Source organism: the organism of the source record quoted next, unplaced genomic scaffold (assembly GCF_019419815.1).
Source record: "Pyrus x bretschneideri cultivar Hongxiangsu unplaced genomic scaffold, Pyrus_bretschneideri_v1 Contig74, whole genome shotgun sequence".
NCBI classification, from domain to species: Eukaryota; Viridiplantae; Streptophyta; class Magnoliopsida; order Rosales; family Rosaceae; genus Pyrus; species Pyrus x bretschneideri.
The window spans coordinates 46,429-71,444 of NW_025999814.1; the positions used below are offsets into that span (position 1 = coordinate 46,429).

Here is a 25,016-nt window from a genome sequence, read left to right on the forward strand (position 1 = left end):
TTTTTTGAAGTTCATTTCCTTAAAAGTACTAGTTTGCTACGGTGTATGCCATGTACCGGATGAATCAAGGCTTAATGCGACGCCAATGGCCTAACAAATAAGGATCCAATTGGTCTCGATGGCCGAAACAAGTTATGCTACCAAAAATGGCGCAAATCTGGATTGTAAACATGTAGAAACAGGCTTGTAGACATTGGGTGTAAACAGAACTACTACACAATTATATTAACTGAAACAAGCCCAGAACCAGTCAGGATCTTCGATATAGTAGCGCGTGCAAACAATAAGTGAACATAGGAAAATCCTTGTAACTTTCGATATAATTCTTCAACACTCTGTTGCAGTTGCAGACAACTTGGTAAAACCTCTTTCCAGTCGTCTTCCAGACATCCTACACAGGTGAGTTAAAGGATGAACCTCGAACGGGAAGAGAACCCTTCACATTAGTAGTTTGGCTTCGATGTTGTGCTTTCAACGCATTTCAAACAGGCAAAATTACCATTTTGTTCAGCATAGCCTTCATTCAGGGCCTTGGGGTTTTGAACTTGGGCCGACTTTCAGGGTCTTCCCTGCTGTTGCAACGCTTCATGTAAGAGTCGAGTGTTTTCTGCTTTGATGGACTGCTTCCCGATTGGCTGAATGCAAGTTTTTGCTTTGCAGGGCTGCTTTGCGGCTGGCTTGCAGGGGTGATTCGGGTCTGGCCGGCTGCAACTTCCATAGTATTCTCCTGGCCATCGAGCATCTGATTGTCCAAAAACCAGAGTTCATTTTACTGTTAAACAAAAATGGTTTTTTCCCCCTTTTTCCCCTAAGAAGGAATGCCAAGGGGATTGAACTTTACCTGTCCCAGATTGTCCAACTTGCTCTGAACAACATCCCTGAAGATAGAGAGAAAGTGTTGGAAGTACAAAAATCATCAAACTAATTAGAAAGTAGACAATTGCGTAAAATCATACCATATGATGTCATCAACTGTATCGTTTGCTAGAAGGTAGTATACATTGACCGAAGACACCTAAAAACATGAACGGAAAGTTAGAAACATATCAAGGAATGAAGGAATGCATCAATTTTTGCTGGTTGAACATAAACAAATATAAGAGTAGCTTATAATTAATGCAAAGAATGCTTCAGAATCATGTACTTTTACCTGGCCAATTCTATGAGCACGATCTTCAGCTTGAATTAGGTCGCCAGGAGTCCATGACAATTCCGCAAAAATAACAGTGCTTGCAGCTGTCAAAGTTAATCCAACGCCTCCAGCTTTAATAGATAGCTGCATGATGACATTCAAAGGTTGAATTAGACTTAAATCACAGAACAACACCTGAGATATAGCACCCAAAATTTTCAGTATTTCGTTTTTTGACAATTCCAATTACACAGAACTCAATTAGGTTGGTTACACAGAAAACAAAGTATATAAATGAAGCATACTGCCATACCACTGCTGCCTTGATAGAATCTTTTTCTTGAAATTCTGTAACATAAGCTTGCCTCGCCACAGTAGGGATACTTCCATCAATTCGAATGCAACCCACTTTCTTTTTCTGGAAATTGGCAGTTCTTATAAGAAATTGGTCAATCTTAGAGGAAATTATGAATTCATGTGGCCTTACCAGAAGAAACTGATATATCGAATCAATCATGGACTGATGGTGTGCAAATACTAGAAACTTGCAGCCTGCCTACAAGAACCATTATATAACAACACTCAAAACTCTGAGAAGTAAAACATGCAGACTAAACTAATGATAAGGAAACAAAAGCACCTTAGAGAAATAGAACTAAAGACAGAGAGAAGGATATAACATAGGGTGAAGTACCTCAATGACAGTTCCCAGGTAATCCAAAACTGCGGGGATCTTAGCCTCAGCAGAATCAGTATATATCTGGAGCACAAATGAGGTAGTTAAAGGGTTCAAAGTTAGCTATCCAGTTGTAAAAGAACAACTGCAAGAAGAAATGGTGTGACCATTTCAGCATTTTCAGTATAAGAAAGGAACTATGTTGGCCCCATGTGCCCTACACTGCGAGCGAATGCATGAATACCTTATTAATAAGATTCTTCTCAGTAAACTTGAGTGAGTCAACCTCTTCTTTGGATTGGCAGGCCTTAATTTTCCCTTTTACCACTTCCAACTACAAAAAAAGGAGATAAAAAGCAGCTATGCTCTATTATAATTTTCCTTACATTTGAGAACAACATATATATCAATTAAACTTTACAAGGCACATAAATAATGTGAATAAACATGGTGCCACAGCCAAGAAATCGTACGACTAATAAAAGATAGGGGAAAAGGAAATTAAAAGGGTTCATATAAGATAACAGCACATGAATAGACTTCAGCTAGTTGGAACTCCAAGAGGGCAATAGCTAAAGAGACTTAGATTACCTCCCGGAATAAAGCATTGATTTGTTTCATGTCCTTTTCAGCCAAATCCAAAAAGACCTGAGATCAGAAGGGAGGGGGGAAGGAAAGATAAAGATCATTGATTGTAACAGGACTACTAAGGCCATCCTACAGGTCAAAATGCAGATTGGACAAAGTACACAGACACTGACCTGTTGCCTACGCTTCACAGGAAGCTCAGAAAGAACATCATTTTTTAGTCTGCGAATCATCACTGTTGCCTTCATCAAATTATGCAATTCTTCATGGTTACATGCACCTTGATACAATCCAAACGTTCCCTGAAATTCCAAACGAGTAAGGAACAGAATCTCTTATAGCGTGATACACCATCTTCAAAGTAAAGAAATAGTGACTTACACCCTTGCAATATCGATTACCATATTCGTGAACACTTTTGTATACATCAGGATACAAGGCTTCAAGCTGTTAAATTCAAAGAAATTAATAAACAAATGATTACATTCTAGATAAATATACTTGTATATTTTCAGCTTCTTAACTAGAGTTGATAAATACCTGCTTAAATAGTTCAATCGGTCGGGACAAAGCCGGAGTACCGCTCAGCAATATTGCGTATTGAGCCCTCTGAAATTGTTGAAAACGTTAGAGAGAGGTTGAGATCAATATGACTTAATACTTTGAACAAACAGTTTTCTGAGCTTTTACTCCTTGCTATATACTTTGATAAATGTTGAAACTATTTCCAATATTTTCATGAACTTCATTCACCGAACCAGACTATGAGGTTCACTACTTTTATCATCAATTACATAGTTAAAGAAGAAATGACCATGATACATCAGTGTTACTAGTTAAGGTAGGAAGCACCACAAAAATATCTAACTGTTAGTGCACCTCAAAATACATATATACAAATTGTCCCTCTGAAACAGGTGTTAGAAGAATGGACTCAGAAAAAAGTTAGCAGTTGCAAGTTAGTAATCGGTTCACAAGAGAGAGACCTTTATGACAGGAAGGCAGGCACTTGTCCTTTTTGCTTGAGCATTTTTCAAAAAGTGTGACTCATCTGCAATCACAACCTGAACAAGAAGTTAATAACATATCAATGGAAACAGCATATGCAAGGTACTGGAAGTGATAATTAAAGTAGGAATGCTGATAGGAATTCTCTTGTTAAGACCCTATGAATTTATTAAAACTTCAACCAAAGAAAGTACGTTAAGGTTACAAAGTCACTTAGTGAAACCTCAGAAACAGAAGAAAGGGGGGAAAGTGAGGAAGAAACAGATGTAGAAATCGGGGAATTTCCCATCTTAGGCGATCAGGAAAAAAAAAAAAAAAAAAAAAAAAAAAAAATCTTTCAAGCAGGAAAAAGAGAAAAAAATAAGACTGGCAGGATTTCCTAATGTCCATGTTGGACACTATTTGTCAATTTAAAAGAGGCTCGAACTGTTTCTAAATAAAATGTTATGCAGTATTAAAGTTCCAACATGAAAACTAAAGAACATCCCTTGATCCTAACATAGTTTTCTTAATTCCTTCTAAAAAAAGTATCCAAGGAAAACACCATACTCTTCTATCCTTAGGTTGTTAGAAATGTGAAGGACAATCATTGCACAGAAAAAAGTAGTTAAAGATTTTCATTCACATTCTACCTTTACAAGTGCAGCACATGGTTCCATGTAATCAAGGCAACTAGTGTACCACCAAATTACCATTCTCATTCCGTGTACCACAAAGACACGTGATTTAGGTAACATTGAGTTGAACGGTAAATAACAAGCATCTCTAAAAACAAAACAACCTATAATTGTGAACTCTTTGAAAATAACTAAAGAAATGAAAGACATATAGAGTTCTTGTTATTCTTTCACATGTTCTCCAGCTTAGAACTTTTCACACCAAATCATATTTTGGCCTAATAGATCATTATTTCAAATATTTAGGTGCTTTAAAAGCCAGAAAAAGGTGGAGGAAGCGTAGGCCAAACATACTCTGTATTCTGACATAGCTGATGATGAAAGATATAAGATTGTGTTATTTAATTAAAGTAAAAAGAACATTACACTGACTGTTTTAGTCCTCACCTTAAACTCTGATGACATTAGTAGATTCTGTATTTTAGGGACTACATCATAGGAGATGATGTTAAATAGGCCATCAAGGTGAATCGTCCCTTTGATGTTTGAGGATACAGTTGTAAACCCACTTTTGTTTGACCCACTGCATTGAGACAAAACAACCTAGTGGAAAAAGAATTCAAAAACAAAGTTTATAATAACTAAAAAGGCATCAGACCCCTGAGAATGTGTTCAATATTCAAGCTGCATAAACAAAAAGTGATCAGAATATTTAGACAGGAATAGCGAATAACAGACAAGTATATCTGATGAAGGGATGTTCATCCATTGTTGAATCATCTGCAAGAAAGAAAAAGAGTACATTATTTTTGGCAAGATCAACCTTCTTACTAACAGAATTTAATACAGCACTTACAGAGGCCCATTGTAAACGCAAGGAAGATGGTGTGATTATAAGAACTGGCCAAGAGTCACGAACACAAGATGCAACAGCAATAGCCTGAAAAAAGAAAAGTATAAGGTTTCAATCCAAGGCTGAAGTTGGGAATGGTTTTGCACATAAACTCCAATCCAATGGAAGCATCTCTATTATATTGTTACAAATCACCCTATAGCTATGCAAGAGGGAACTCCACCATATTCGCACCATAATTTAATATATCAATTCAACCCAACGTTCTTCTAGCTACTAAAAAATCTGGCATCTGCAACCCACCATAATCATAGACGGCACACAATTTGCAATGTCCTCCAAAGAGCCCACTGATATTTCTCTGTATACTTTCTCCCCTATCTTCAACACACTTTTTTTCTTCTATCTCTCTCTAGTTTCCTTGAACCTATAGTAAACCTAAATATTCTTCATTTTCCTCCAAACTTCTGATTAAGTTTCTGACATTTGCAGACTATAACCCATATAATCATAGGAAGCGCCCAACTATGTTGTCCTATTTTGGCATTCTTACTGTACCGTAATTAATAAAGTTCTACAGAGTTATAGGAGCTTCTTGTCAAAGGAACACAACCAGGAAAAGTTGTATAAAAGTAGAAAGTACTTCAAATGCAGGATTGGTTGTACGGGACTGTTTATCACTGAAGGTACACAAAGAGTATGCATGAAGAATTTCTTGCCTGTATAGTCTTTCCCAATCCCATTTCATCTGCAAGGAGAGCACGCCCCCCGTGCTGCAAGATAAACCTGTAGAAAACAATACTGATAAAGCTATAACTAAGCAAAAAATAATATTTTATGGGGACAAAGTAATATAAATATCCACAACACTATAGAGATTCAGAAGAATGTAAACATATGCAAGTTGCATATAACATTCCACAAATAAGTAGAATCTTAAGATTTACAATATACCTAACACCTTCTCGCTGAAATGGCAAGAGCTTCGATTCTATACAACTAGGTATCCTATCATATTGGTCTGGACAGTGAAGACACCAAAGAAAAAAAAGAACAATTAAAAAATAGCATGCAAAAGTTAGAAGAAAAAAATGAAAGATATGTAGAAAACTGTCTGGAAAAGAAAAAGACAACTCATACCAACATATCAATTATGCACAAACTGAACTTCAGTGATACTAGTATAATCACCCTTTACCTCGAAGGTCTGGAACAACAGAGGCAGCAGCAATAGCACGGTGAACTAAGGGATCTAAGTTCTCTACCTGAAACAATTTGTAACAAAGTATCAAATGATGAAACAAAGTGAAAAAGCAATCCAGTTTTGGTGAACTTCAAACACAAACGGTAAGAATGTATACGCCAAAAATCAAAGTGAGCAAATTTAAACTAAACCATAACGTAACACCTCAGTAAAAACTAGAAAAAGGGCAACAGTTATTACCTCAACATTAACACCAGATGTCTCATGAAGAATTTTCTCTGCAGATGACAAAGAAGGTATAGGAAACATCCATAACCTGCAGTTTCAACACTATTACATCTGGCTGGGGCTCCATCCCACAACATGTCCACGTTTTTCAAAAGTCCATACAAGATATAAAGAGAAAGTATAATGCATTTTCCAAGTGGCTTTGGGCAGGAAGGGGAATCAAGTAGGGATACCTTTCTTTTGCATACCATGTGGCTTTGGGGATTTTGCGGACAGCACCTACTACCGCCTGGTGCAACATGGAATATAATTGATAAACATGGAATATAATTGATAAGGAAATGAAGAGTTTGACAAGTTTTGTGAATGAACATTTTTTACCCAATAAAGTACCTGGTCATAAGGAAATTTTGCAGCAATGTTTCCGCTAGCATGAAGAAAAAATTTAACAATGATCTTAGGCAGCTCTTTTACACGTTCATCTTCTTGTAAAACGGCAACGAGATAGAGATAGGAGCCCAAAGTTAGCTAGAAACTACATAAGATCAGCAGGTAGAACAATGCAACCAGCCCGTAATAAAATTGAATGAAAAAGGTTCAAACTGGTACAAATTGGAAGACTAACCATTGGTGATTGTCAAGGTGGGACATTTAATTCCTGATTCGTTTTCGATATTCAAAGTGAAGAACTATTAAATATGAAAAGACATAAGTCCTTTTAAGACCACTATTCATGCTTGATACAAGTAGCATACGTAACAAAGCAGTCAAAATAAGGTTTCGTAAGCTACTTTTCTTGGAAAGAGTTGATTTTCAACACTTCAGTAAAAGAAAAAAGTTCAAAACTTCAAAGTAATAGTGTAAAAGAAATGGGTAAGGGGGAAATTACCCAGGTTTACTTTACATGGGACTGATGGACGTAATACTCTAGTTCCGGTTGGCAAAGCTGCTACCTGCATTGTTACAAAACAAACATGTAAACAGATAAAGGTTTTAAATTTTCAATTTTTATTAAAAAAAAATCCAAGAAAAACATAGTAATAATTCGAATTCAGAAATAAAGAACACTTCAATTAATTAGGCATCCTAAACCCTAGAGACCGTTGATGGGAAAATGACGAATTTCACCTTGTTCGGAAGAGAATTCGAAACGGGTTTCGCAGGGGAACTCTGGAAGCTGCTGTTGCTGTTGTAATTGTTCGTGGCAAGGAAAGATTGGTGCACCTGGCGGTAATCGTATGAAGGATACGATGAGGAGGAGGAAGAACAAGTGGAAGCGGAGTTGACGCGTTGTTGAGCGAGTTTCTGGAACGCGTCTCTTTCGAGAGAGTCGAATTCTTCGGCGCTCAAATCCCAGTCATCGTCCTCCAACGCCATTGTTGGACAGGAAACTCCGAGAGTTGCAGAGTGCCGAGTCACAGAGTCAGTGAGTTAGCACTCTCGCATTTGCATAGTATTTGAATTTTGGGGTTTTGGATTTTGATTTTTTGCCCTTTTTGCGACATGAACGTCTCTCAAGCGCCAAAATCGAAGAAAGTAACGATGAAAAACCCGCCGCCGTTACACGCGTGATTTGGGCGCTAAACTCCTTACTTTATGACATTTATGTAACCCGGCCCAACCATCAGCCTTTGGGCTTCCTATTTAGGCCCATAATCAGGATGTCCCACGAGGCCCAAACTATTTTTCTTTCAATATTCTTTAGGAATTTTCTTTTAATCAGAATTTTCAATCTGATTTAAGGAAAAAGAATATCACACAACAATAAATACAAACGAAACGATCAAAGTGCATACCAATCCTCTAGTGGAACATCAATATTCAAGTCAGGTAGTTCTTCAAACTACCCACAAGTATCTCCTGTACCAGGACAAATTGAGAGAGGCGATGAGAAACTCCATTGGTAGTCTATGGAGATGGTTTCTAGTGACACTTAACAACGTTTTTGCATCCTTTACAAAATGACTTATGTTAGACATGTCTAAGGACAAATATATTGACATAGTTGAGAACTTGACATGATTTAAGAGAATTTCTCTCGAAATTATCCGTTCTTCAACAGGGCCTGAACCAGTTGGGGGAGAAGATATTTCAAACCAGCAAAGGTAAACATGCAACATATCACCCGAAGGCTTAAGAAAAGAATAGCGAAGTGTCATATATCATTCACTAAAGAGGTGGGAAGAGTTTACTTATCACATTGTTGATGGTCATCTTAAAAACTTTGGTTCTACATAATTAACATCCATAGAAATGAGGTTAGGTCGTCAACAATGCGATCTTATTAGAGTACAAAGAATAGTGCTACACTTACCATCTAGTTGTATTATCACTTGTACCATCTCTTTAATAGAAATAGGATCCACCAACTCATGTGGGTCTCATCTCTATTATAGAGATGGTACAAATGATAGTACACATAGATGGTAAGAATAACATTTTTGTAGTTACAATACAAAATAACATTAAGAAATACACACAAAAAAAAAATTACAAACTTTAATAAAAAAAAAATAAAAATTGGAAGAGCACTACATGTGTATGTTCGCCAAAAAATAAAAATTAAAAAAAAATAAAAAACACGAAAAATATGAAACATTTTAGCCATCTTCAATTTAATTTTTATTAAAAGTTTGTAACCGTTTCGTTTATTGCTATATTAGTACGTGCCAATTAGCACTTGTGGTCATTCAATCATTCATGAAGAAATTTCCCAACTCAACTCAAACATTATGGTAACAAATCCCTTGCAGTTGGCAGCTGAGCATTCTCTGCAAGCAAGCAAGATACGTTCTCTACAAGCAAGCAAGCAAGATACGTGTCTATGTCCGTATATTTTTTTGGTCAATTCCTAAATCCGTACTGACCTAGAAACTGCCTCGTGATTTCCCAAACTCTCTCTCGTCTCCCCCCTCCTTCTATAAATAGCGGAAGCCATGCCACTCCTTCCCACCTGAAACTGCTGCCAGGTATGAACACTACATCTTCATGATTATTACCATGTGAGTTAATATTGTCGGGCAAATTCTTATGTTATCAGATAAGAAGATTGAGCTTGATCGATGTAAAATTCCACTCTTATAGGATAGTCACTTGATACTGAGGCTTAACTGAAAATTTTTATTCATACCACAATTTCTTAGGCTAAGTTCAAATCTTTAAAATATGATGATTCTATAAGAAGTTATTCAGAGTTGCAAATCAGCGTATAGGCAAGTTGGTTAGGACAATGTGTTTACTTTATGCACTCAAGCTTAAATTTTTCTTCCCGTAGTTTAGATTAGTTTACAATATCTCTTGAATTAAAGAAAAAATGGAAATTTTGAAGTTGATAGTGAAAATTTGTCACACACACATAATGAAATGAATAGTGATGAGGTTGGGGTCCAACTGCACAGCTGTGGTGATATTCAGTCTACTAAAATTGTATTTTATTATATTCCATGGCAGCCACAGAAGTCTGAAAAATGAGGTTTAAGGGACTTGTGGTTGCAATTTGTATGTGGGTTTGGTCAGGCTCCTTGGCTGCTGATACAAAATCCAGTGATGGGTTACTGAGAATTGGTCTAAAGAAGCAGCCTTTGGACCTCACGAGATTGAATGCTGCAAGAATCACCAGGTCACAAGTTTCCCAACCCAGTGATCTCAAATCCAACATTGTGGATCTGAAAAATTATCGGGACACCCAGTTTTATGGGGACATTGCTATTGGCACCCCACCGCAGCGCTTCGCTGTTGTCTTTGACACCGGCAGCTCCAATCTGTGGGTCCCATCTTCAAGATGCATCCTTTCTGTAAGTGTAATTTGCAGTGAGATTTTATATTTTCTTTTGTTGTTCCTGGAGTTTTTGAGTAGTTTGTAAAGTATGAATGTCTGCAGATTTCTTGCTATTTTCATTCTAAATACAGGGCAAGCCTTTCGAGCACTCATACCAAAATTGGTAATTTTTTCCTATCCCTTACATTTTGAGCAATTTTTATAGAATTTAACTGCAAGTTGATGTTGTGTGTTGTTAATTATTTAGGAATACCCTCCAAAATTCCTTATGGGTCTGGTTCGATTTCCGGCTACTTTAGTGAAGATAATTTGAAAATTGGGGATGTTATCGTCAGAGATCAAGTGGGTCTCTCGCACTTTGTCTTTCCTTATTCGGTTTTCTGAAGTTTTTGTTTAAATGTGTTATTTTTTCCAAGTTGCTGATGCTATTGCAATATCTGTTCCCATCTTGTAGGAATTTGTTGAGATTACAAGGGAAGGATTCCTAACATTCTTAACGGCACGGTTTGATGGAGTCCTTGGACTTGGATTTCAGGATATTTCTGTTGGTGAAGCCACACCAGTGTGGTATGGTTCTGGCATAAACTTTTTAGCACTGATATAGCATAAACTAGCTTTTGGTTTAGCGTTATTTCTCTTCCTGTTGGAATTCGATGCTTTTAGAAAGAAAAGAAAGAGTTTTGATGCTTAAAAGCATACATTAGTTTTCCGGGTGCAGGTTTAACATGGCGCAACAAGGTCATATGAGCCAGCAAATTTTCTCCATCTGGCTAAATCATGATCCAACATCGAAGGTGGGAGGTGAGATCGTCTTTGGTGGATTTGATTGGAGGCACTTTACTGGTGATCACACCTACGTCCCAATTTCACGAAAGGGTTACTGGCAGGTTTTTTGTAGTGACAAGAAGTTGGTGTTCCGCAGTTATATATTTTTTCTTGCCTAATGAGATGACATTTGTTTCGGTTTCATTGATCTCTCCAGATTGAGGTTGGAGATGTTATTATTGCAGACAAATCTACAGGTTTCATTACACTTCCACTCCTACGTTGTTTAACTATCTTTATTCCATCTTAAAGATTAAATTTGCTAATTAGAATCTCAACAAGTCTAGGAATTCATGGCATAACATCAAAATTTGAAATTATCAGGACTGTGCAAGGGCGGTTGTGGTGCCATTGTAGACTCAGGGACATCCTTCCTTGCTGGTCCAACTGTATCAACTCGTGCCTAATACTTCCCTCAAATTAATTTTTCCTCTTTTGTGCTTTCATTCTGCAGTAACAACTTGTATTCCGTCATTGATTAGCTCTTCTTTTGCAGACTATTGTGGCTCAGATCAACCATGCCATTGGAGCAGACGGATTTGTGAGCTTGGAATGTAAAAATGTCATTTCCACTTATGGAAATTTGATATGGGAATATTTAGTATCTGGGGTTTGTATTTTCTTTTCCTTTCCACCTCCTCAAAACTTCCTTTGAAATTCCTCTTAAGAAATGAACTAGTGCATTATAATTTACCTCACATTGTCTGCAGGCACGGCCTGATATAGTGTGTGTGGACATCGGTCTATGTTCATATGGTGGTTCTCAGAATATAAAGTTGAGACTTTCTTTTTCTTACAACTGTTATCAGGTTTTGATATCTGCATCAAAATATCCATAACAAAAGGAAAACCTTTACTTCTGCAGCAATTATATTGAGTCAGTGACTGAGAACAAAATCGGGAAGGAATCATCAGTCGATGAAACTCCTTCATGCACCTTGTGTGAAATGATAGTCTACTGGGTTCAACTACAGCTTAAAAAACAAATAGAAAAGGAAAAAATATTTACCTATGTGAATGAGGTAATTCTTCTCGAAGTCTCAGGCTGCCTGGTTGATGAATATGCATATAGACCAATCTAAAAGTTCTTTTGATTCTTTTATTTGTTGCGAATTTTTGGTGAATTATAAAGCTGTGCGAGAAGCTTCCAAATCCGCTAAAAAGGTCATTCGTCAACTGTGATAACATTGCATTCATGCCGGATATTACATTTACGATCAGAAACAAATCCTTCACCCTCTCTCCAGAACAGGTATACTTATGCTTCACAGTCTCAATCTATTCCTTGAGATTTTTTCCTTACAATTTTGAAGATTGTTTCCTTTATATTTTCTAAAACCTTTCGGACTTGATGTTCAGTACATACTTAAAGTAGAAGAAAAATGCTCCACTGTCTGCCTTAGTGGATTTACTGCTTTGGATGTGCCTCCTCCACAAGGTCCTCTATGGTAAGCCACTACGAACCCTCTATGTCGGACTTAACAGATTTCTGTGATTATGCTAAACCTCTTGTGTGGAGATATTGTGCCTCAAGTATGCACAAAACATGACATGTCCCGCCCTAGTCACTCGTTCATAATATTTTAATTTTAAACTTGATGTAAGACTGGTTCATTCTGCAGGGTTCTCGGAGCTCTGTTCTTGGGAGCATACCACACGGTGTTTGATTTCGGTAATCTCAGGGTAGGATTCGCAAAAGCTACGTAGTGCATAGACTTGATTTCCCCCCGTTATCCGTAAAAGATTTATGCTAATACTAAACGATTATCGTAGAATATTAGATATTATGGATCAGTAAATGTCCCATTGGATTATGCATTTCAAGTATCCAATGCGATGCATTAGGGCCTCCTGTAACTGTTTATAAATAAAAGACGTGCTGTTTGCTTGGTATGAATTGCAATAAGATGCAAAAACTGCAAATATTTGATTCTGTTGTAATTATCTGCTGCCATCTAAGGCTAGAAGTATTTGCTTGACTGGATTCGGCATTAAAATCTTAGCATACCGATCAAAATGCTTCATATTTCGCTACAGAAGATCAAATAAGCACGGCTCCTACCGTTGTAATAATTTATTTGACATGTCATGCTTGATGGAATAGAAGCCATTTGGAAGCACAGCAGCAAAGTTCAGTACATTTGGAACTTTCGTCTTTGTTCTCCTCAAAGACCTGTTCTGCAATGAAGGCCTCATTGCCATGTGCTCTTCTGATCTCCGGGTGAGCATTATGGTAGAAGCAGGTACCTCTCGATGCATTGGCAATAAAATCATCAAAACCGACGGCAATGGCTGCTTCGGCCTTGGCTCCATAGACCAGCCTCTGTTAGACGTTAACGGACAAATTACCCCAAATGAATGAAAACATGACTGAATTGGTCCTAGTTACTCTTAGAACGGAGTGGAAGAAGGGAAGAGGTTCTCGAACGAGGAAAAGGATCCAATGACTTCAAAAGAATTGAACGAGGAGCCGTATGAGGTGAAAATCTCATGTACGTTTCTGTAGTGTGCGTTATAGATTAAACCAGAAAGGAAGAAATATGGGAAGATTTTCGAGCCAGTTCAACCTTGATCCTTGAAAGATGGATGGCACCCAAGCGCATAGGCTTATATGTATAGTAAAGGAGGACTTATGAGCTAATAGTAAGTATTTTTCAAAAAGAGAATACTATTGGAGCAAAATGATATTTTGAAGTATTTGTCGGTTTGGCCCCTAAACTTGTAGAGGGGTACCAAATTCCCCTTAAACATTAATTTGAGTCAATTATACCTTGAAATTTTATGATTAGCCAATTTCTTCTATGAACTTTAATTTTAGCTGATTATACCTAAAATTTTATTAAATAACCAATTTCTCCCCTAGCGTTAGATTTTAAATTTTTCTTCCAATTTTTATCCATCTAATTTTCCATGTCATTTGTTGTCCGCGTGATCAAAATGGATAAAAAATTGAATGAAATTTTTTAAAATCAGCGTCATGGGAGAAATTGGCTATTTATAAAAGTTCAAAGGTAATTGGCTAAAATTAAAGTTCAAGGAGAAAGTGGCTAATTACAAAAGTTCAGGCGGTTAATCAACGAAAATTAAAGTTCATGAAGGAAATTGACAGCTCTATACAAATTTAAGGAGCAAATCGAAAAATATGTTTGATATATTATATATTTACATTAGAGCAGTTCCACCGGGGGTATGATAGGCTGGCACACAGCCAAAAAAATGGCCCGGCACCTAGTGAAGTCTCTCCAGCCCAGCAGATTGCCTGGCACCTAGCCCAAGCTGGTCTTCAGGCTAGTTCAAAATTGACAGACCTTGGGACCAGCCTATATGACGCCATGCTGATGCCAGCTCTTCCCACAACCTTCAACCTCCAACAGGAGGACTCAAACACCAGGAGTGGATTGCCTGGCGGCGCAAAGGGTGGATCAAGAAGAAACGTCCTTGGCGGTGTGGAAGAAAGCGGCAGAGCAAAGAATAGAAGCTATAAACGCAAAGATCCCCAAACTAACCATCGCTGAAACTCCGGCCACCGCCAAATCCAGTAAGCTCCGAATGCTCAATCTCATCATCCACATCATTTCTTTCTAAGTTTAACACTTGATTGGCAAACTGGAAAATCTGAATTGGGTTTTTTTTTTTTCAAATTTCAGCTTGTGAGAGGATTGTGTTGCTCCGACTCCATTTACAAAAGCTGAGGAGGTGAAGATGCAGCAAAGGAACAAAAAGAGAAGGAGGAAAGAAATGTAACAAAATTACAAAGAAAATTTCTCGGAATCGGGAAGGGGAACTTCCACTTTTTGGGATGGTGTGCTTTGATATTTTATAATAAAAAAAATAATATTTTAATAAAATTGACTAGACTATTTTTTGTTAGGGATGGAGATGCATTTGGCCTATTACTGTTTATTGGGGTCTATCATTGTTCATTGAGTGGATAAATGCGCTAGGTGCTGTCACATTTGTGTTAGGGGTAGAACTGCTCTTAAGGGATGAGCGGACAAATTAACTCCAAACTCATCATTTTCGAAATTTAAATTTAATACCTCTTAGTTACAAGTGAAAATGTATTCAAGTAAACCATAGTACTAAGCGAGAAGAAAAATAATACTTAAAAGTTGAACTATTTTCCAAAAATCGATTTTAGTACAACGGCATGACGTTTGGACACAGACATAGAGCGAACAGATTAAAGAAGCACGACGCCGTTCTATTTTTGACAATAGCACGCAGAGAGTTGTCGAGAGATGTGGGCTCAGCCGCTTCCAGTGGTCATGGCGGTCAAGCTGCGGAGCTCTCCTCACAGCGGCAGCCGCAGGGCCGCCTCTGTAGTTGCCCAGAAATCCAATATTCCATCTGTAGATTCTGTATCGACGCAGCAACGGCCGATACTCGCAAACTCCACTTCCAAATCAACGACTCCATCCTCCCAAACGCAACCGCTGCTATTTTCTTCTTCCTCTGCTATTACTCCGTCCGTACGCACCGTCAAAGCTCTGCGGATTCGACCCACCGCCGAGTTGGGCCTCCTCTCTGTCCTCTTTGTCCTCTCCGCGGTAAAACCCATTTGCCCTTTTTATTAATTAACCAGTAACCACTGCTTATTGTGTTAATGGCGCTCTGAACCTGCAGGCTTTTGCGGCAGTTTTCTCCGTCGCCATACTTTGCATTCCTACGATAAACGTAAGCCACTCACTTGCTCGCTCACTTCCGCTGCATAATTTTCAGCTTTGAATTTTGAGCAATGCAATCAGTTTATCAATTTATGAGCTAATCAGGCTTATTGGGATTTCAGGCTATGAGAAGATTGGCAGTTGCAGTGGGAAAACTATCCAATGTGGTGTCCCGGGAGGTGCCCGGAACGTTGTATTCTCTCAAACTCTCCGGCGTTGAGATCAACGACTTGGCCAAGCAGCTTGCTGCTCTCAGGTAACTATTTGCATTTTCTTGCTTCCCCAATTCTCTTACATTGCTAAAAACACATGCTGTTGCTCATACTGGTTTGAATTTTTTGGGTTTTCAAGGGAACAGATTTCCACAAGTGGGTTTGGCAAGAATTCAGAGTGACAATTTGTTGTTTAATCTCAACTTGGTGTGTGTATGTATGTGTGCTCTTCTATTGAGTATTTGCAAATTTAATAAAAGTTTCAATTTTTTTAAGTTGCATGATTTATTAAAAAGCTACAAACTTGGGGCCCGTTTTACTAATCATTGCATTTTTAGATTTTTGCTTTCATCTTTTTTGGTATTGACGTTTTGATAATCATTGCGTTTTTAGCTTTTAGCTTTCATCTTTTTTGGTATTTGATGGAGGAAAAGTACAAAGAAGAGGAGGAAAAGTACAAGGAAGAAGAGGAACGAAGAAGAGTAAAGGAAGGACAGTGGAAGAAATGAGCGATGGGTGTGGATGGATTGACACACAATATGAAAATTAAAAACCTTGTGTGAAATGATAGTCTATTGGGTTCAACTACAGCTTAAAAAACAAATAGAAAAGGAAAAAATATTTAGCTATGTGAATGAGGTAATTCTTCTCGAAGTTTCAGGCTGCCTGGTTGATGAATATGCATATAGACCAATCTAAAAGTTCTTTTGATTCTTTTATTTTGTTGCAAATTTTTGGTGAATTATAAAGTTGTGCGAGAAGCTTCCAAATCCGCTAAAAAGGTCATTCGTCAATTGTGATAACATTGCATTCATGCCGGATATTACATTTACAATCAGAAACAAATCCTTCACCCTCTTTCCAGAACAGGTATACTTAATGCTTCACAGTCTCACTCTATTCCTTGAGATTTTTTTCTTTATATTTTCTAAAACCTTTCGGACTTGATGTTCAGTACATAATTAAAGTAGAAGAAAAATGCTCCACTGTCTGCCTTAGTGGATTTACTGCTTTGGATGTGCCTCCTCCACAAGGTCCTCTATGGTAAGCCACCACGAACCCTCTATGTCGGACTTAACAGATTTCTGTGATTATGCTAAACATAAGCCACTCACTTGCTGACTCACGTCCGCTGCATATTTTTCAGCTTGGAATTTTGAGCAATGCAATCATTTTATCAATTTATGAGCTAATCAAGCTTATTGGGATTTCAGGCTATGAGAAGATTGGCAGTTGCAGTGGGAAAACTATCCAATGTGGTGTCCCGGGAGGTGCCCAGAACGTTGTATTCTCTCAAACTCTCCGGCGTTGAGATCAACGACTTGGCCAAGCAGCTTGCTGCTCTCAGGTAACTATTTGCATTTTCTTGCTTCCCCAATTCTCTTACATTGCTAAAAACACATGCTTTTGCACATACTGGTTTGAATTTTTTGGACTTGATGTTCAGACTTTCGGACTTGATGTTCAGTACATACTTAAAGTAGAAGAAAAATGCTCCACTGTCTGCCTTAGTGGATTTACTGCTTTGGATGTGCCTCCTTCACAAGGTCCTTTATGGTAAGCCACCACGAACCCTCTATGTCGGACTTAACAGATTTCTGTGATTATGCTAAACCTCTTGTGTGGAGATATTGTGCCTCAAGTATGCACAAAACATGACATGTCCCGCCCTAGTCACTTGTTCATAATATTTTAATTTTAAACTTGATGTAAGACTGGTTCATTCTGCAGGGTTCTCGGAGCTCTGTTCTTGGGAGCATACCACACGGTGTTTGATTTCGGTAATCTCAGGGTAGGATTCGCAAAAGCTACGTAGTGCATAGACTTGATTTCCCCCCGTTATCCGTAAAAGATTTATGCTAATACTAAACGATTATCGTAGAATATTAGATATTATGGATCAGTAAATGTCCCATTGGATTATGCATTTCAAGTATCCAATGCGATGCATTAGGGCCTCCTGTAACTGTTTATAAATAAAAGACGTGCTGTTTGCTTGGTATGAATTGCAATAAGATGCAAAAACTGCAAATATTTGATTCTGTTGTAATTATCTGCTGCCATCTAAGGCTAGAAGTATTTGCTTGACTGGATTCGGCATTAAAATCTTGGCATAACGATCAAAATGCTTCATATTTCGCTACAGAGGATCAAATAAGCACGGCTCCTACCGTTGTAATAATTTATTTGACATGTCATGCTTGATGGAGTAGAAGCCATTTGGAAGCACAGCAGCAAAGTTCAGTACATTTGGAACTTTCGTCTTTGTTTTCCTCAAAGACCTGTTCTGCAATGAAGGCCTCATTGCCATGTGCTCTTCTGATCTCCAGGTGAGCATTATGGTAGAAGCAGGTACCTCTCAATGCATTGGCAGTAAAATCATCAAAACCGACGGCAATGGCTGCTTCGGCCTTGGCTCCATAGACCAGCCTCTGTTAGACGTTAACGGACAAATTACCCCAAATGAATGAAAACATGACTGAATTGGTCCTAGTTACTCTCAGAACGGAGTGGAAGAAGGGAAGAGGTTCTCGAATGAGAAAAAGGATCTAATGACTACAAAAGAATTGAACGAGGAGCCGTATGAGGTGAAAATCTCATGTACGGTTCTGTAGAGTGCGTTATAGATTAAATCAGAAAGGAAGAAATATGGGAAGATTTTCGAGCCAGTTCAACCTTGATCCTTGAAAGATAGATGGCACCAAAGCGCATAGGCTTATATGAATTAGTAAAGGAGGACTTGTGAGCTAATAGCAAGTATTTTTCAAAAAGAGAATACTATTGGAGCAAAATGATATTTTGAAGTATTTGTCAGTTTGGCCTCTAAACTTGTAGAGAGGTGCTAAATTCCTCTTAAACATTAATTTTAGTCAATTATCCCTTGAAATTTTATGATTAGCCAATTTCTTCTATGAACTTTAATTTTAGCCGATTATACCTAAAATTTTATTAGCGTTAGATTTTAAAATTTTCTTCCAATTTTTATCCATCTAATTTTCCATGTCATGTGTTGTCCGTGTGATCAAAATGGATAAAAAATTGAATGAAATTTTTTAAAATCAGCGTCATGGGAGAAATTGGCTATTTATAAAAGTTCAGAATTAATTGACTAAAATTAAAGTTCAAGGAGAAAGTGGCTAATTACAAAAGTTCAGGCGGGTAATCGACGAAAATTAAAGTTCATGAAAGGAAATTGACAGCTCTATACAAATTTAAGGAGCAAATCGACAAATATGTTTGATATATTATATATTTACATTAAGGAGTGAGTGGACAAATTAACTCCAAACTCATCATTTTCGAAATTTAAATTTAACATCTTTTAATTACAAGTGAAATTGTATTCGAGTAAACCATAGTACTAAGCAGGAAGAAAAATAATACTTAAAAGTTGAACTATTTTCCAAAAATCGATTTAGTACAACGGCATGACGTTTGGAGACAGACAGTGCAAACAGATTAAAGAAGCACGACGTGGTTCTATTTTTGACAATAGCACGCAGAGAGTTGTCGAGAGATGTGGGTTCAGCCGCTTGCAGTGGTCATGGCAGTCAAGCCGCGGAGCTCTCCTCACGGCGGCAGCCGCAGAGCTGCCTCTGTAGTTGCCCAGAAATCCAATATTCCATCTGTAGATTCTGTGACTCAGCAACGGCCGATACTCCCAAACTCCACTTCCAAATCAACGACTCCATCCTCCCAAATGCAACCGCTGCTATTTTCTTCTTCCTCTGCTATTACTCCGTCCGTACGCACCGTCAATGCTCTGCGGATTCGACCCATCGCCGAGTTGGGCCTCCTCTCTGTCCTCTTTGTCCTCTCCGCGGTAAAACCCATTTGCCCTTTTTATTAATTAACCAGTAACCACTGCTTATTGTGTTAATGGCGCTCTGAACCTGCAGGCTTTTGCGGCAGTTTTCTCCGTCGCCATACTTTGCATTCCTACGATAAACGTAAGCCACTCACTTGCTCACTCAATTGCGCTGCATATTTTGCAGCTTTGAATTTTGAGCAATGCAATCATTTTATCAATTTATGAGCTAATCAAGCTTATTGGGATTTCAGGCTATGAGAAGATTGGCAGTTGCAGTGGGAAAACTATCCAATGTGGTGTCCCGGGAGGTGCCCGGAACGTTATATTCTCTCAAACTCTCCGGCGTTGAGATCAACGACTTGGCCAAGCAGCTTGCTGCTCTCAGGTAACTATTTGCATTTTCTTGCTTCCCCAATTCTCTTACATTGCGAAAAACACATGCTGTTGCTCATACTGGTTTGAATTTTTTGGGTTTTCAAGGGAACAGATTTCCACAACTGGGTTTGGCAAGAATTCAGAGTGACAATTTGTTGTTTAATCTCAACTTGGTGTGTGTATGTACGTGTGCTCTTGTATTGAGTATTTGCAAATTTAATAAAAGTTTCAATTTTTTATGTTGCATGCTTTATTAAAAAGCTACAAACTTGAGGTCCATTTTAATTATCATTGCGTTTATAGCATTTTGCTTTCATCTTTTTTAGTATTGACGTTTTGATAATCATTGCGTTTTTAGCTTTTTGCTTTCATCTTTTTTGGTATTAACATTTTGATAACCATTGCGTTTTTAGCTTTTAACTTTCATCTTTTTTGGTATTGACGGAGGAAAAGTACAAGGAAGAAGAGGAATGAAGAAGAGTAAAGGAAGTACGGTGGAAGAAATGAGCGATGAGTGTGGATGGATTGACACACATTATGAAAGTTAAAAACCTTGTGTGAAATGCTAGTCTACTGGGTTCAACTACAGCTTAAAAAACAAATAGAAAAGGAAAAAATATTTACCTATGTGAATGAGGTAATTCTTCTCGAAGTTTCAGGCTGCCTGGTTGATGAATATGCATATAGACCAATCTAAAAGTTCTTTTGATTCTTTTATTTTGTTGCGAATTTTTGGTGAATTATAAAGCTGTGCGAGAAGCTTCCAAATCCGCTAAAAAGGTCATTCGTCAACTGTGATAACATTGCATTCATGCCGGATATTACATTTACGATCAGAAACAAATCCTTCACCCTCTCTCCAGAACAGGTATACTTATGCTTCACAGTCTCAATCTATTCCTTGAGATTTTTTCCTTACAATTTTGAAGATTGTTTCCTTTATATTTTCTAAAACCTTTCGGACTTGATGTTCAGTACATAATTAAAGTAGAAGAAAAATGCTCCACTGTCTGCCTTAGTGGATTTACTGCTTTGGATGTGCCTCCTCCACAAGGTCCTCTATGGTAAGCCACCACGAACCCTCTATGTCGGACTTAACAGATTTCTGTGATTATGCTAAACATAAGCCACTCACTTGCTGACTCACGTCCGCTGCATATTTTTCAGCTTGGAATTTTGAGCAATGCAATCATTTTATCAATTTATGAGCTAATCAAGCTTATTGGGATTTCAGGCTATGAGAAGATTGGCAGTTGCAGTGGGAAAACTATCCAATGCGGTGTCCCGGGAGGTGCCCAGAACGTTGTATTCTCTCAAACTCTCCGGCGTTGAGATCAACGACTTGGCCAAGCAGCTTGCTGCTCTCTGGTAACTATTTGCATTTTCTTGCTTCCCCAATTCTCTTACATTGCTAAAAACACATGCTTTTGCACATACTGGTTTGAATTTTTTGGGTTTTCAAGGGAACAGATTTCCACAAGTGGGTTTGGCAATAATTCAGAGTGACAATTTGTTGTTTAATCTCAACTTGGTATGTGTATGTACGTGTGCTCTTGTATTGAGTATTTGCTAATTTAATAAAAGTTTCAATTTTTTAAGTTGCATGATTTATTCAAAAGCTACAAACTTGGGGCCCGTTTTAATAATCATTGCGTTTTTAGCTTTTAGCTTTCATCTTTTTGTATGTTGACGTTTTGATAATCATTGCATTTTTAACTTTTAACTTTCATTTTTTTTGGTATTGACGGAGGAAAAGTACCAAGGAAGAAGAGGAACGAAGAAGAGTAAAGGAAGGACGGTGGAAGAAATGAGCGATGAGTGTGGATGGATTGACACACAATATGAAAACTAAAAACCTTGTGTGAAATGATAGTCTACTGGGTTCAACTACAACTTAAAAAACAAATAGGAAAAGCAGAAAAAGGAGAGCATCATGCCAGGCAGGTTCCTATTCGTCCTTGTGTTTGTCGGTGAAGGAGAAAATGGAGAGGTCGGGGCAAGAGAAGAAAGGGGAGAGAGAGGAGGGAGGGACAGAGAACTGGAGTGCGACAGTGAGAATTGAGAAGAAATAACAAAGGGAAGAGAGAGGAAACGTCTACAGATAAATTAATTATTTGTTTAATGAATATTTAATAAAAAATATTAAAGAGATAAATGATGATCACGTGAAGAAATAACCAAGGAAAATAATTAGTCTTTGGTATCCGAGTCATGATAAGTAATATTATAAAATATAATTATAAATGCGTCATTATCAATATTTTTATATACAAATTAATTTATATTCTTTAATCAATTTAAAACGAATTGAACTGAAAATCGTACTGTCTATGCTTACTATTTGGTGAATGATACTTTATGTTACTACCGAATTCTGTATCCGAACTGCGAACTCGAATCGTACCCGTATTTGGCAACTATGGTCTCACTCTATTCCTCGAGATTTTTTCCTCCATATTTTCTAAAACCTTTCGGTCTTGATGTTCAGTACATACTTAAAAGTAGAAGAAAAATACTCCACTGTCTGCCTTAGTGGATTTACTGCTTTGGAAGTGCCTCCTCCACAAGGTCCTCTATGGTAAGCCACTACGAACCCTCTATGTCGGACTTAACAGATTTCTGTGATTATGCTAAACATAAGCCACTCACTTGCTGACTCACGTCCGCTGCATATTTTTCAGCTTGGAATTTTGAGCAATGCAATCATTTTATCAATTTATGAGCTAATCAAGCTTATTGGGATTTCAGGCTATGAGAAGATTGGCAGTTGCAGTGGGAAAACTATCCAATGTGGTGTCCCAGGGGGTGCCCGGAACGTTGTATTCTCTCAAACTCTCCAGCGTTGAGATCAACGACTTGGCCTAGCAGCTTGCTGCTCTCAGGTAAATATTTGCATTTTCTTGCTTCCCCAATTCTCTTACATTGCTAAAAACACATGCTTTTGCTCATGCCGGTTTGAATTTTTTGGGTTTTCAAGGGAACAGATTTCCACAACGGGTTTGGCAAGAATTCAGAGTGACAATTTGTTGTTTAATCTCAAGTTGGTGTGTGTATGTACGTGTGCTCTTGTATTGAGTATTTGCAAATTTAATAGAAGTTTCAATTTTTTAAGTTGCATGATTTATTAAAAAGCTACAAACTTGGGGCCCGTTTTGATAATCATTGCGTTTTTAGCTTTTAGCTTTAATCTTTTTTGGTATTGACGTTTTTTATCTTTCATCTTTTTGGGTATTGACGTTTTGATAATCATTGTGTTTTTAGTCTTTAGCTTCCATCGGTTTGGGTATTGACGGAGGAAAAGTACAAGGAAGAGGAGGAAAAGTACCAAGGAAGAAGAGGAATGAAGAGTTGTCAAGGAAGGACGGTGGAAGAAATAAGCGATGAGTGTGGATTGATTGACACACAATATGAAAATTAAAAACCAAAATTCGAAGACAATTTTAAGTTGTCTTTGCTTTCATACAGTTACCCTCCATTTCTCCCTCCTCCCTCCCACCAGCTCTCTTCATCCTTCTCCACTCCTCATTTTGCTCCTCTATCTCTATCACAAAAAATGGATAGTAAATATTAAAACCAAAATGGCCGTCAAACGGGTGCTTTATATGCAGGTCAGGTCGAATCATGATTTTTCGGTCTAACTCATTTGTGTGATCGACCTGCCTAATTTGGACTGCGATAATTTGTTTGGAATATAATGCTAACTCAAAGCGTCTTTGATTTCTTTGTTGGTTTCATAACAAGCAGAGTCGAACATGAATAGGGTACATCAAAATTTATAGTTTGGCATACTTCTTGAGCATTTCACCGGCGTCTTTCGCGTGCTCCGGCACAGGCATGTTGCTTAAAAGAGTAACTCTTGATGAGGATACTATGGTTTTGATGTTTGAGTTTGAAGGATCAATCTTCCATATTGTCGCCTCCCAAACCTGCCCAAAAATAGCCAAACCCCAAGAACAATCCTTGAATAATGTAATCCGTCGATCAAAAATCGTTACAGAAAAGGAAATGATAAACTGATGAAAGATGAAGACCTATTTCAGTAGGAAGTTACGTTGAAATAGAAAGTTATAACTGTTGTGTTTGCAGCATCATTTACCAGTTATTAATTGGAAATGATAGTTGATGATGAAGACTTGAGAGGATTACCTGAATGGTTTTGCCGACGTTGACCGGGGAGGCTTCGGCAAAGATATGGTCGCCGAGCTCGGCGCGCTTCAAATGGTTGATGCTGAGGTGAATCCCGGCCACCCTTCGGAAACCAGAGGCCATGTGAGCTCCGATGCTAGCCAGGGCCTCAGAGATGAGTGCTGATACCCCTCCATGTAGCACCTTGAATGGCTGGTCTCAGCAGAAAAGAACGGTAACAAGTTAATTACGTGTTTTGCTTCTGTAGATAACAACATATTTCAGAAAGTTGAGCCGGGTAAGATTCGTGATATGAAAAGAGAAAGAGAGAAGAAGATGATGATGATGACCTGGACGCAATTTTCAGTGACATGGAGGCGACCAGAGACCTTTTTGGGGGTTATCTCTTCAAGCTCGAACCCTAATGCACTTAGCGGAGCTGCCAGAGCCGATGTCTTCGATGGCGGCGCTGGTGGCTGAGATTGGGACTGAGAAGCCATATCTGCACCAAATATGAATCTCAGAACATATGAAACCAAAGCAATTCAATTCCCCTTGGACTCTTTTGAGTGGATGGTAACAATTTTGCTGTTATTTGGAGGTTAGAATTATCATAAATATATAGAAGTACACACACCAGCGACGCGTCCTTTGATTGGTTTATCATTTTCTGGTGTTTGGTTGGTAGTGGTGGCCAGAGGTCCACAGGGAAGGAAGGAAGGAAGGGTAGTTTGGCTATTCACACATCACCGTTCACACATCACATTGGGTAGGCGGGGTGGGACGTTGGGTGGGTGGGGTGGGGACGTTCGGTGGGTTTGGTGGGGAAAGTAGGAGGTGGCGATTAGGTGGGGACGTTAGCGTTATCATTTGCCAAAAAATAAAAAATAAAAAAATCTTGTCATTATAAGTAATTT

At 38.2% G+C, this 25,016-nt stretch overlaps 6 protein-coding genes across 15 annotated transcripts; 4 read left to right on the plus strand and 2 right to left on the minus strand.

The window, feature by feature from the left end:
* Nucleotides 1-200: 200 nt before the first annotated feature.
* LOC103950338 (SWI/SNF-related matrix-associated actin-dependent regulator of chromatin subfamily A-like protein 1) lies at nt 201-7,860 on the minus strand. Of its 4 annotated transcripts, XM_048574784.1 has the most exons (26): nt 7,435-7,860; nt 7,196-7,259; nt 6,932-6,964; nt 6,700-6,788; nt 6,540-6,595; nt 6,319-6,394; nt 6,073-6,139; nt 5,829-5,895; nt 5,594-5,660; nt 4,878-4,961; nt 4,760-4,801; nt 4,469-4,624; nt 3,383-3,460; nt 2,937-3,005; nt 2,778-2,843; nt 2,570-2,698; nt 2,400-2,456; nt 2,053-2,142; nt 1,827-1,892; nt 1,620-1,688; nt 1,446-1,550; nt 1,151-1,276; nt 957-1,015; nt 842-878; nt 500-742; nt 201-391 (listed from the first exon to the last, which is right to left on the minus strand). In XM_048574784.1, the coding sequence occupies exons 1-25, from the start codon at nt 7,681-7,683 to the stop codon at nt 524-526; spliced, it is 2,220 nt and encodes a 739-aa protein (XP_048430741.1). In that variant the 5' UTR covers nt 7,684-7,860; the 3' UTR covers nt 201-391; nt 500-523. The 4 variants fall into 4 exon arrangements, with proteins under 4 accessions (XP_048430741.1, XP_048430740.1, XP_048430742.1 ...); XM_048574783.1 differs by having other exon boundaries at nt 201-742; XM_048574785.1 differs by having other exon boundaries at nt 201-742; nt 6,700-6,834; nt 6,932-6,995; nt 7,435-7,512.
* A 1,264-nt stretch (nt 7,861-9,124) lies between these two features.
* On the plus strand, nt 9,125-12,834 carry LOC103950346 (aspartic proteinase oryzasin-1-like). 3 transcript variants are annotated; one of them, XM_048574736.1, is made up of 14 exons: nt 9,125-9,275; nt 9,757-10,100; nt 10,172-10,247; nt 10,332-10,426; nt 10,539-10,651; nt 10,803-10,971; nt 11,067-11,106; nt 11,234-11,298; nt 11,406-11,519; nt 11,620-11,684; nt 11,775-11,931; nt 12,042-12,161; nt 12,269-12,357; nt 12,532-12,834. In XM_048574736.1, the coding sequence occupies exons 2-14, from the start codon at nt 9,774-9,776 to the stop codon at nt 12,614-12,616; spliced, it is 1,515 nt and encodes a 504-aa protein (XP_048430693.1). In that variant the 5' UTR covers nt 9,125-9,275; nt 9,757-9,773; the 3' UTR covers nt 12,617-12,834. The 3 variants fall into 3 exon arrangements, with proteins under 3 accessions (XP_048430693.1, XP_048430695.1, XP_048430694.1); XM_048574737.1 differs by having other exon boundaries at nt 9,240-9,308; nt 10,187-10,247; XM_048574738.1 differs by lacking the exon at nt 12,532-12,834 and having other exon boundaries at nt 9,235-9,308; nt 12,269-12,361.
* A 2,264-nt stretch (nt 12,835-15,098) lies between these two features.
* On the plus strand, nt 15,099-16,658 carry LOC103950345. 2 transcript variants are annotated; one of them, XM_048574740.1, is made up of 4 exons: nt 15,099-15,459; nt 15,536-15,586; nt 15,699-15,832; nt 16,539-16,658. In XM_048574740.1, the coding sequence occupies exons 1-4, from the start codon at nt 15,151-15,153 to the stop codon at nt 16,564-16,566; spliced, it is 522 nt and encodes a 173-aa protein (XP_048430697.1). In that variant the 5' UTR covers nt 15,099-15,150; the 3' UTR covers nt 16,567-16,658. The 2 variants fall into 2 exon arrangements, with proteins under 2 accessions (XP_048430697.1, XP_048430696.1); XM_048574739.1 differs by lacking the exon at nt 16,539-16,658 and adding an exon at nt 15,928-16,063 and having other exon boundaries at nt 15,102-15,459.
* Nucleotides 16,516-17,822, plus strand: LOC125472832 (aspartic proteinase-like). The gene is made up of 3 exons (XM_048574743.1): nt 16,516-16,658; nt 16,744-16,832; nt 17,520-17,822. The coding sequence occupies exons 1-3, from the start codon at nt 16,602-16,604 to the stop codon at nt 17,602-17,604; spliced, it is 231 nt and encodes a 76-aa protein (XP_048430700.1). The 5' UTR covers nt 16,516-16,601; the 3' UTR covers nt 17,605-17,822.
* Nucleotides 17,823-19,228: 1,406 nt separating this feature from the next.
* On the plus strand, nt 19,229-23,085 carry LOC125468031. Of its 4 annotated transcripts, none has more exons than XR_007254745.1 (10): nt 19,268-19,611; nt 19,688-19,738; nt 19,851-19,984; nt 20,422-20,611; nt 20,723-20,842; nt 20,950-21,038; nt 21,209-21,342; nt 22,463-22,552; nt 22,723-22,856; nt 22,952-23,085. XR_007254745.1 is itself a non-coding variant. In XM_048574742.1 (8 exons), the coding sequence occupies exons 1-4, from the start codon at nt 19,306-19,308 to the stop codon at nt 20,456-20,458; spliced, it is 528 nt and encodes a 175-aa protein (XP_048430699.1). In that variant the 5' UTR covers nt 19,230-19,305; the 3' UTR covers nt 20,459-20,611; nt 20,723-20,842; nt 22,463-22,552; nt 22,723-22,856; nt 22,952-23,085. The 4 variants fall into 4 exon arrangements, 2 of the variants coding, with proteins under 2 accessions (XP_048430698.1, XP_048430699.1); XR_007254746.1 differs by having other exon boundaries at nt 20,428-20,611; XM_048574742.1 differs by lacking the exons at nt 20,950-21,038; nt 21,209-21,342 and having other exon boundaries at nt 19,230-19,611.
* A 587-nt stretch (nt 23,086-23,672) lies between these two features.
* LOC103950342 (1,4-dihydroxy-2-naphthoyl-CoA thioesterase 1) lies at nt 23,673-24,637 on the minus strand. Its single transcript, XM_009361539.3, has 3 exons — nt 24,450-24,637; nt 24,121-24,312; nt 23,673-23,900 (listed from the first exon to the last, which is right to left on the minus strand). The coding sequence occupies exons 1-3, from the start codon at nt 24,597-24,599 to the stop codon at nt 23,748-23,750; spliced, it is 495 nt and encodes a 164-aa protein (XP_009359814.1). The 5' UTR covers nt 24,600-24,637; the 3' UTR covers nt 23,673-23,747.
* Nucleotides 24,638-25,016: the final 379 nt, after the last annotated feature.

What these genes read in the sequence shown, in the direction of transcription:
- LOC103950338 (XM_048574784.1), bottom strand. Translation starts at nt 7,683, where the DNA reads ATGGCGTTGGAGGACGATGACTGGGATTTGAGCGCCGAAGAATTCGAC. An exon ending in GTAATCGATATTGCAAGGGT is followed by an intron (nt 2,699 to 2,777) that starts GTAAGTCACTAT and finishes TTGGAATTTCAG; the next exon opens with GGAACGTTTGGATTGTATCA. An exon ending in ACAGTTGATGACATCATATG is followed by an intron (nt 879 to 956) that starts GTATGATTTTAC and finishes CTCTATCTTCAG; the next exon opens with GGATGTTGTTCAGAGCAAGT.
- LOC103950345 (XM_048574739.1), top strand. Translation starts at nt 15,151, where the DNA reads ATGTGGGCTCAGCCGCTTCCAGTGGTCATGGCGGTCAAGCTGCGGAGC. An exon ending in TTTGCATTCCTACGATAAAC is followed by an intron (nt 15,587 to 15,698) that starts GTAAGCCACTCA and finishes TTGGGATTTCAG; the next exon opens with GCTATGAGAAGATTGGCAGT. An exon ending in AAGCAGCTTGCTGCTCTCAG is followed by an intron (nt 15,833 to 15,927) that starts GTAACTATTTGC and finishes TGGGTTTTCAAG; the next exon opens with GGAACAGATTTCCACAAGTG.
- LOC125468031 (XM_048574741.1), top strand. Translation starts at nt 19,306, where the DNA reads ATGTGGGTTCAGCCGCTTGCAGTGGTCATGGCAGTCAAGCCGCGGAGC. An exon ending in TCCTCTTTGTCCTCTCCGCG is followed by an intron (nt 19,612 to 19,687) that starts GTAAAACCCATT and finishes CTGAACCTGCAG; the next exon opens with GCTTTTGCGGCAGTTTTCTC. An exon ending in TTTGCATTCCTACGATAAAC is followed by an intron (nt 19,739 to 19,850) that starts GTAAGCCACTCA and finishes TTGGGATTTCAG; the next exon opens with GCTATGAGAAGATTGGCAGT.
- LOC103950342 (XM_009361539.3), bottom strand. Translation starts at nt 24,599, where the DNA reads ATGGCTTCTCAGTCCCAATCTCAGCCACCAGCGCCGCCATCGAAGACA. An exon ending in TCACTGAAAATTGCGTCCAG is followed by an intron (nt 24,313 to 24,449) that starts GTCATCATCATC and finishes TGCTGAGACCAG; the next exon opens with CCATTCAAGGTGCTACATGG. An exon ending in ACGTCGGCAAAACCATTCAG is followed by an intron (nt 23,901 to 24,120) that starts GTAATCCTCTCA and finishes ATTTTTGGGCAG; the next exon opens with GTTTGGGAGGCGACAATATG.
- LOC103950346 (XM_048574736.1), top strand. Translation starts at nt 9,774, where the DNA reads ATGAGGTTTAAGGGACTTGTGGTTGCAATTTGTATGTGGGTTTGGTCA. An exon ending in GGTGAAGCCACACCAGTGTG is followed by an intron (nt 10,652 to 10,802) that starts GTATGGTTCTGG and finishes TTCCGGGTGCAG; the next exon opens with GTTTAACATGGCGCAACAAG. An exon ending in CACGAAAGGGTTACTGGCAG is followed by an intron (nt 10,972 to 11,066) that starts GTTTTTTGTAGT and finishes TGATCTCTCCAG; the next exon opens with ATTGAGGTTGGAGATGTTAT.
- LOC125472832 (XM_048574743.1), top strand. Translation starts at nt 16,602, where the DNA reads ATGCCGGATATTACATTTACAATCAGAAACAAATCCTTCACCCTCTTT. An exon ending in TCACCCTCTTTCCAGAACAG is followed by an intron (nt 16,659 to 16,743) that starts GTATACTTAATG and finishes CTTGATGTTCAG; the next exon opens with TACATAATTAAAGTAGAAGA. An exon ending in CCTCCACAAGGTCCTCTATG is followed by an intron (nt 16,833 to 17,519) that starts GTAAGCCACCAC and finishes TTCATTCTGCAG; the next exon opens with GGTTCTCGGAGCTCTGTTCT.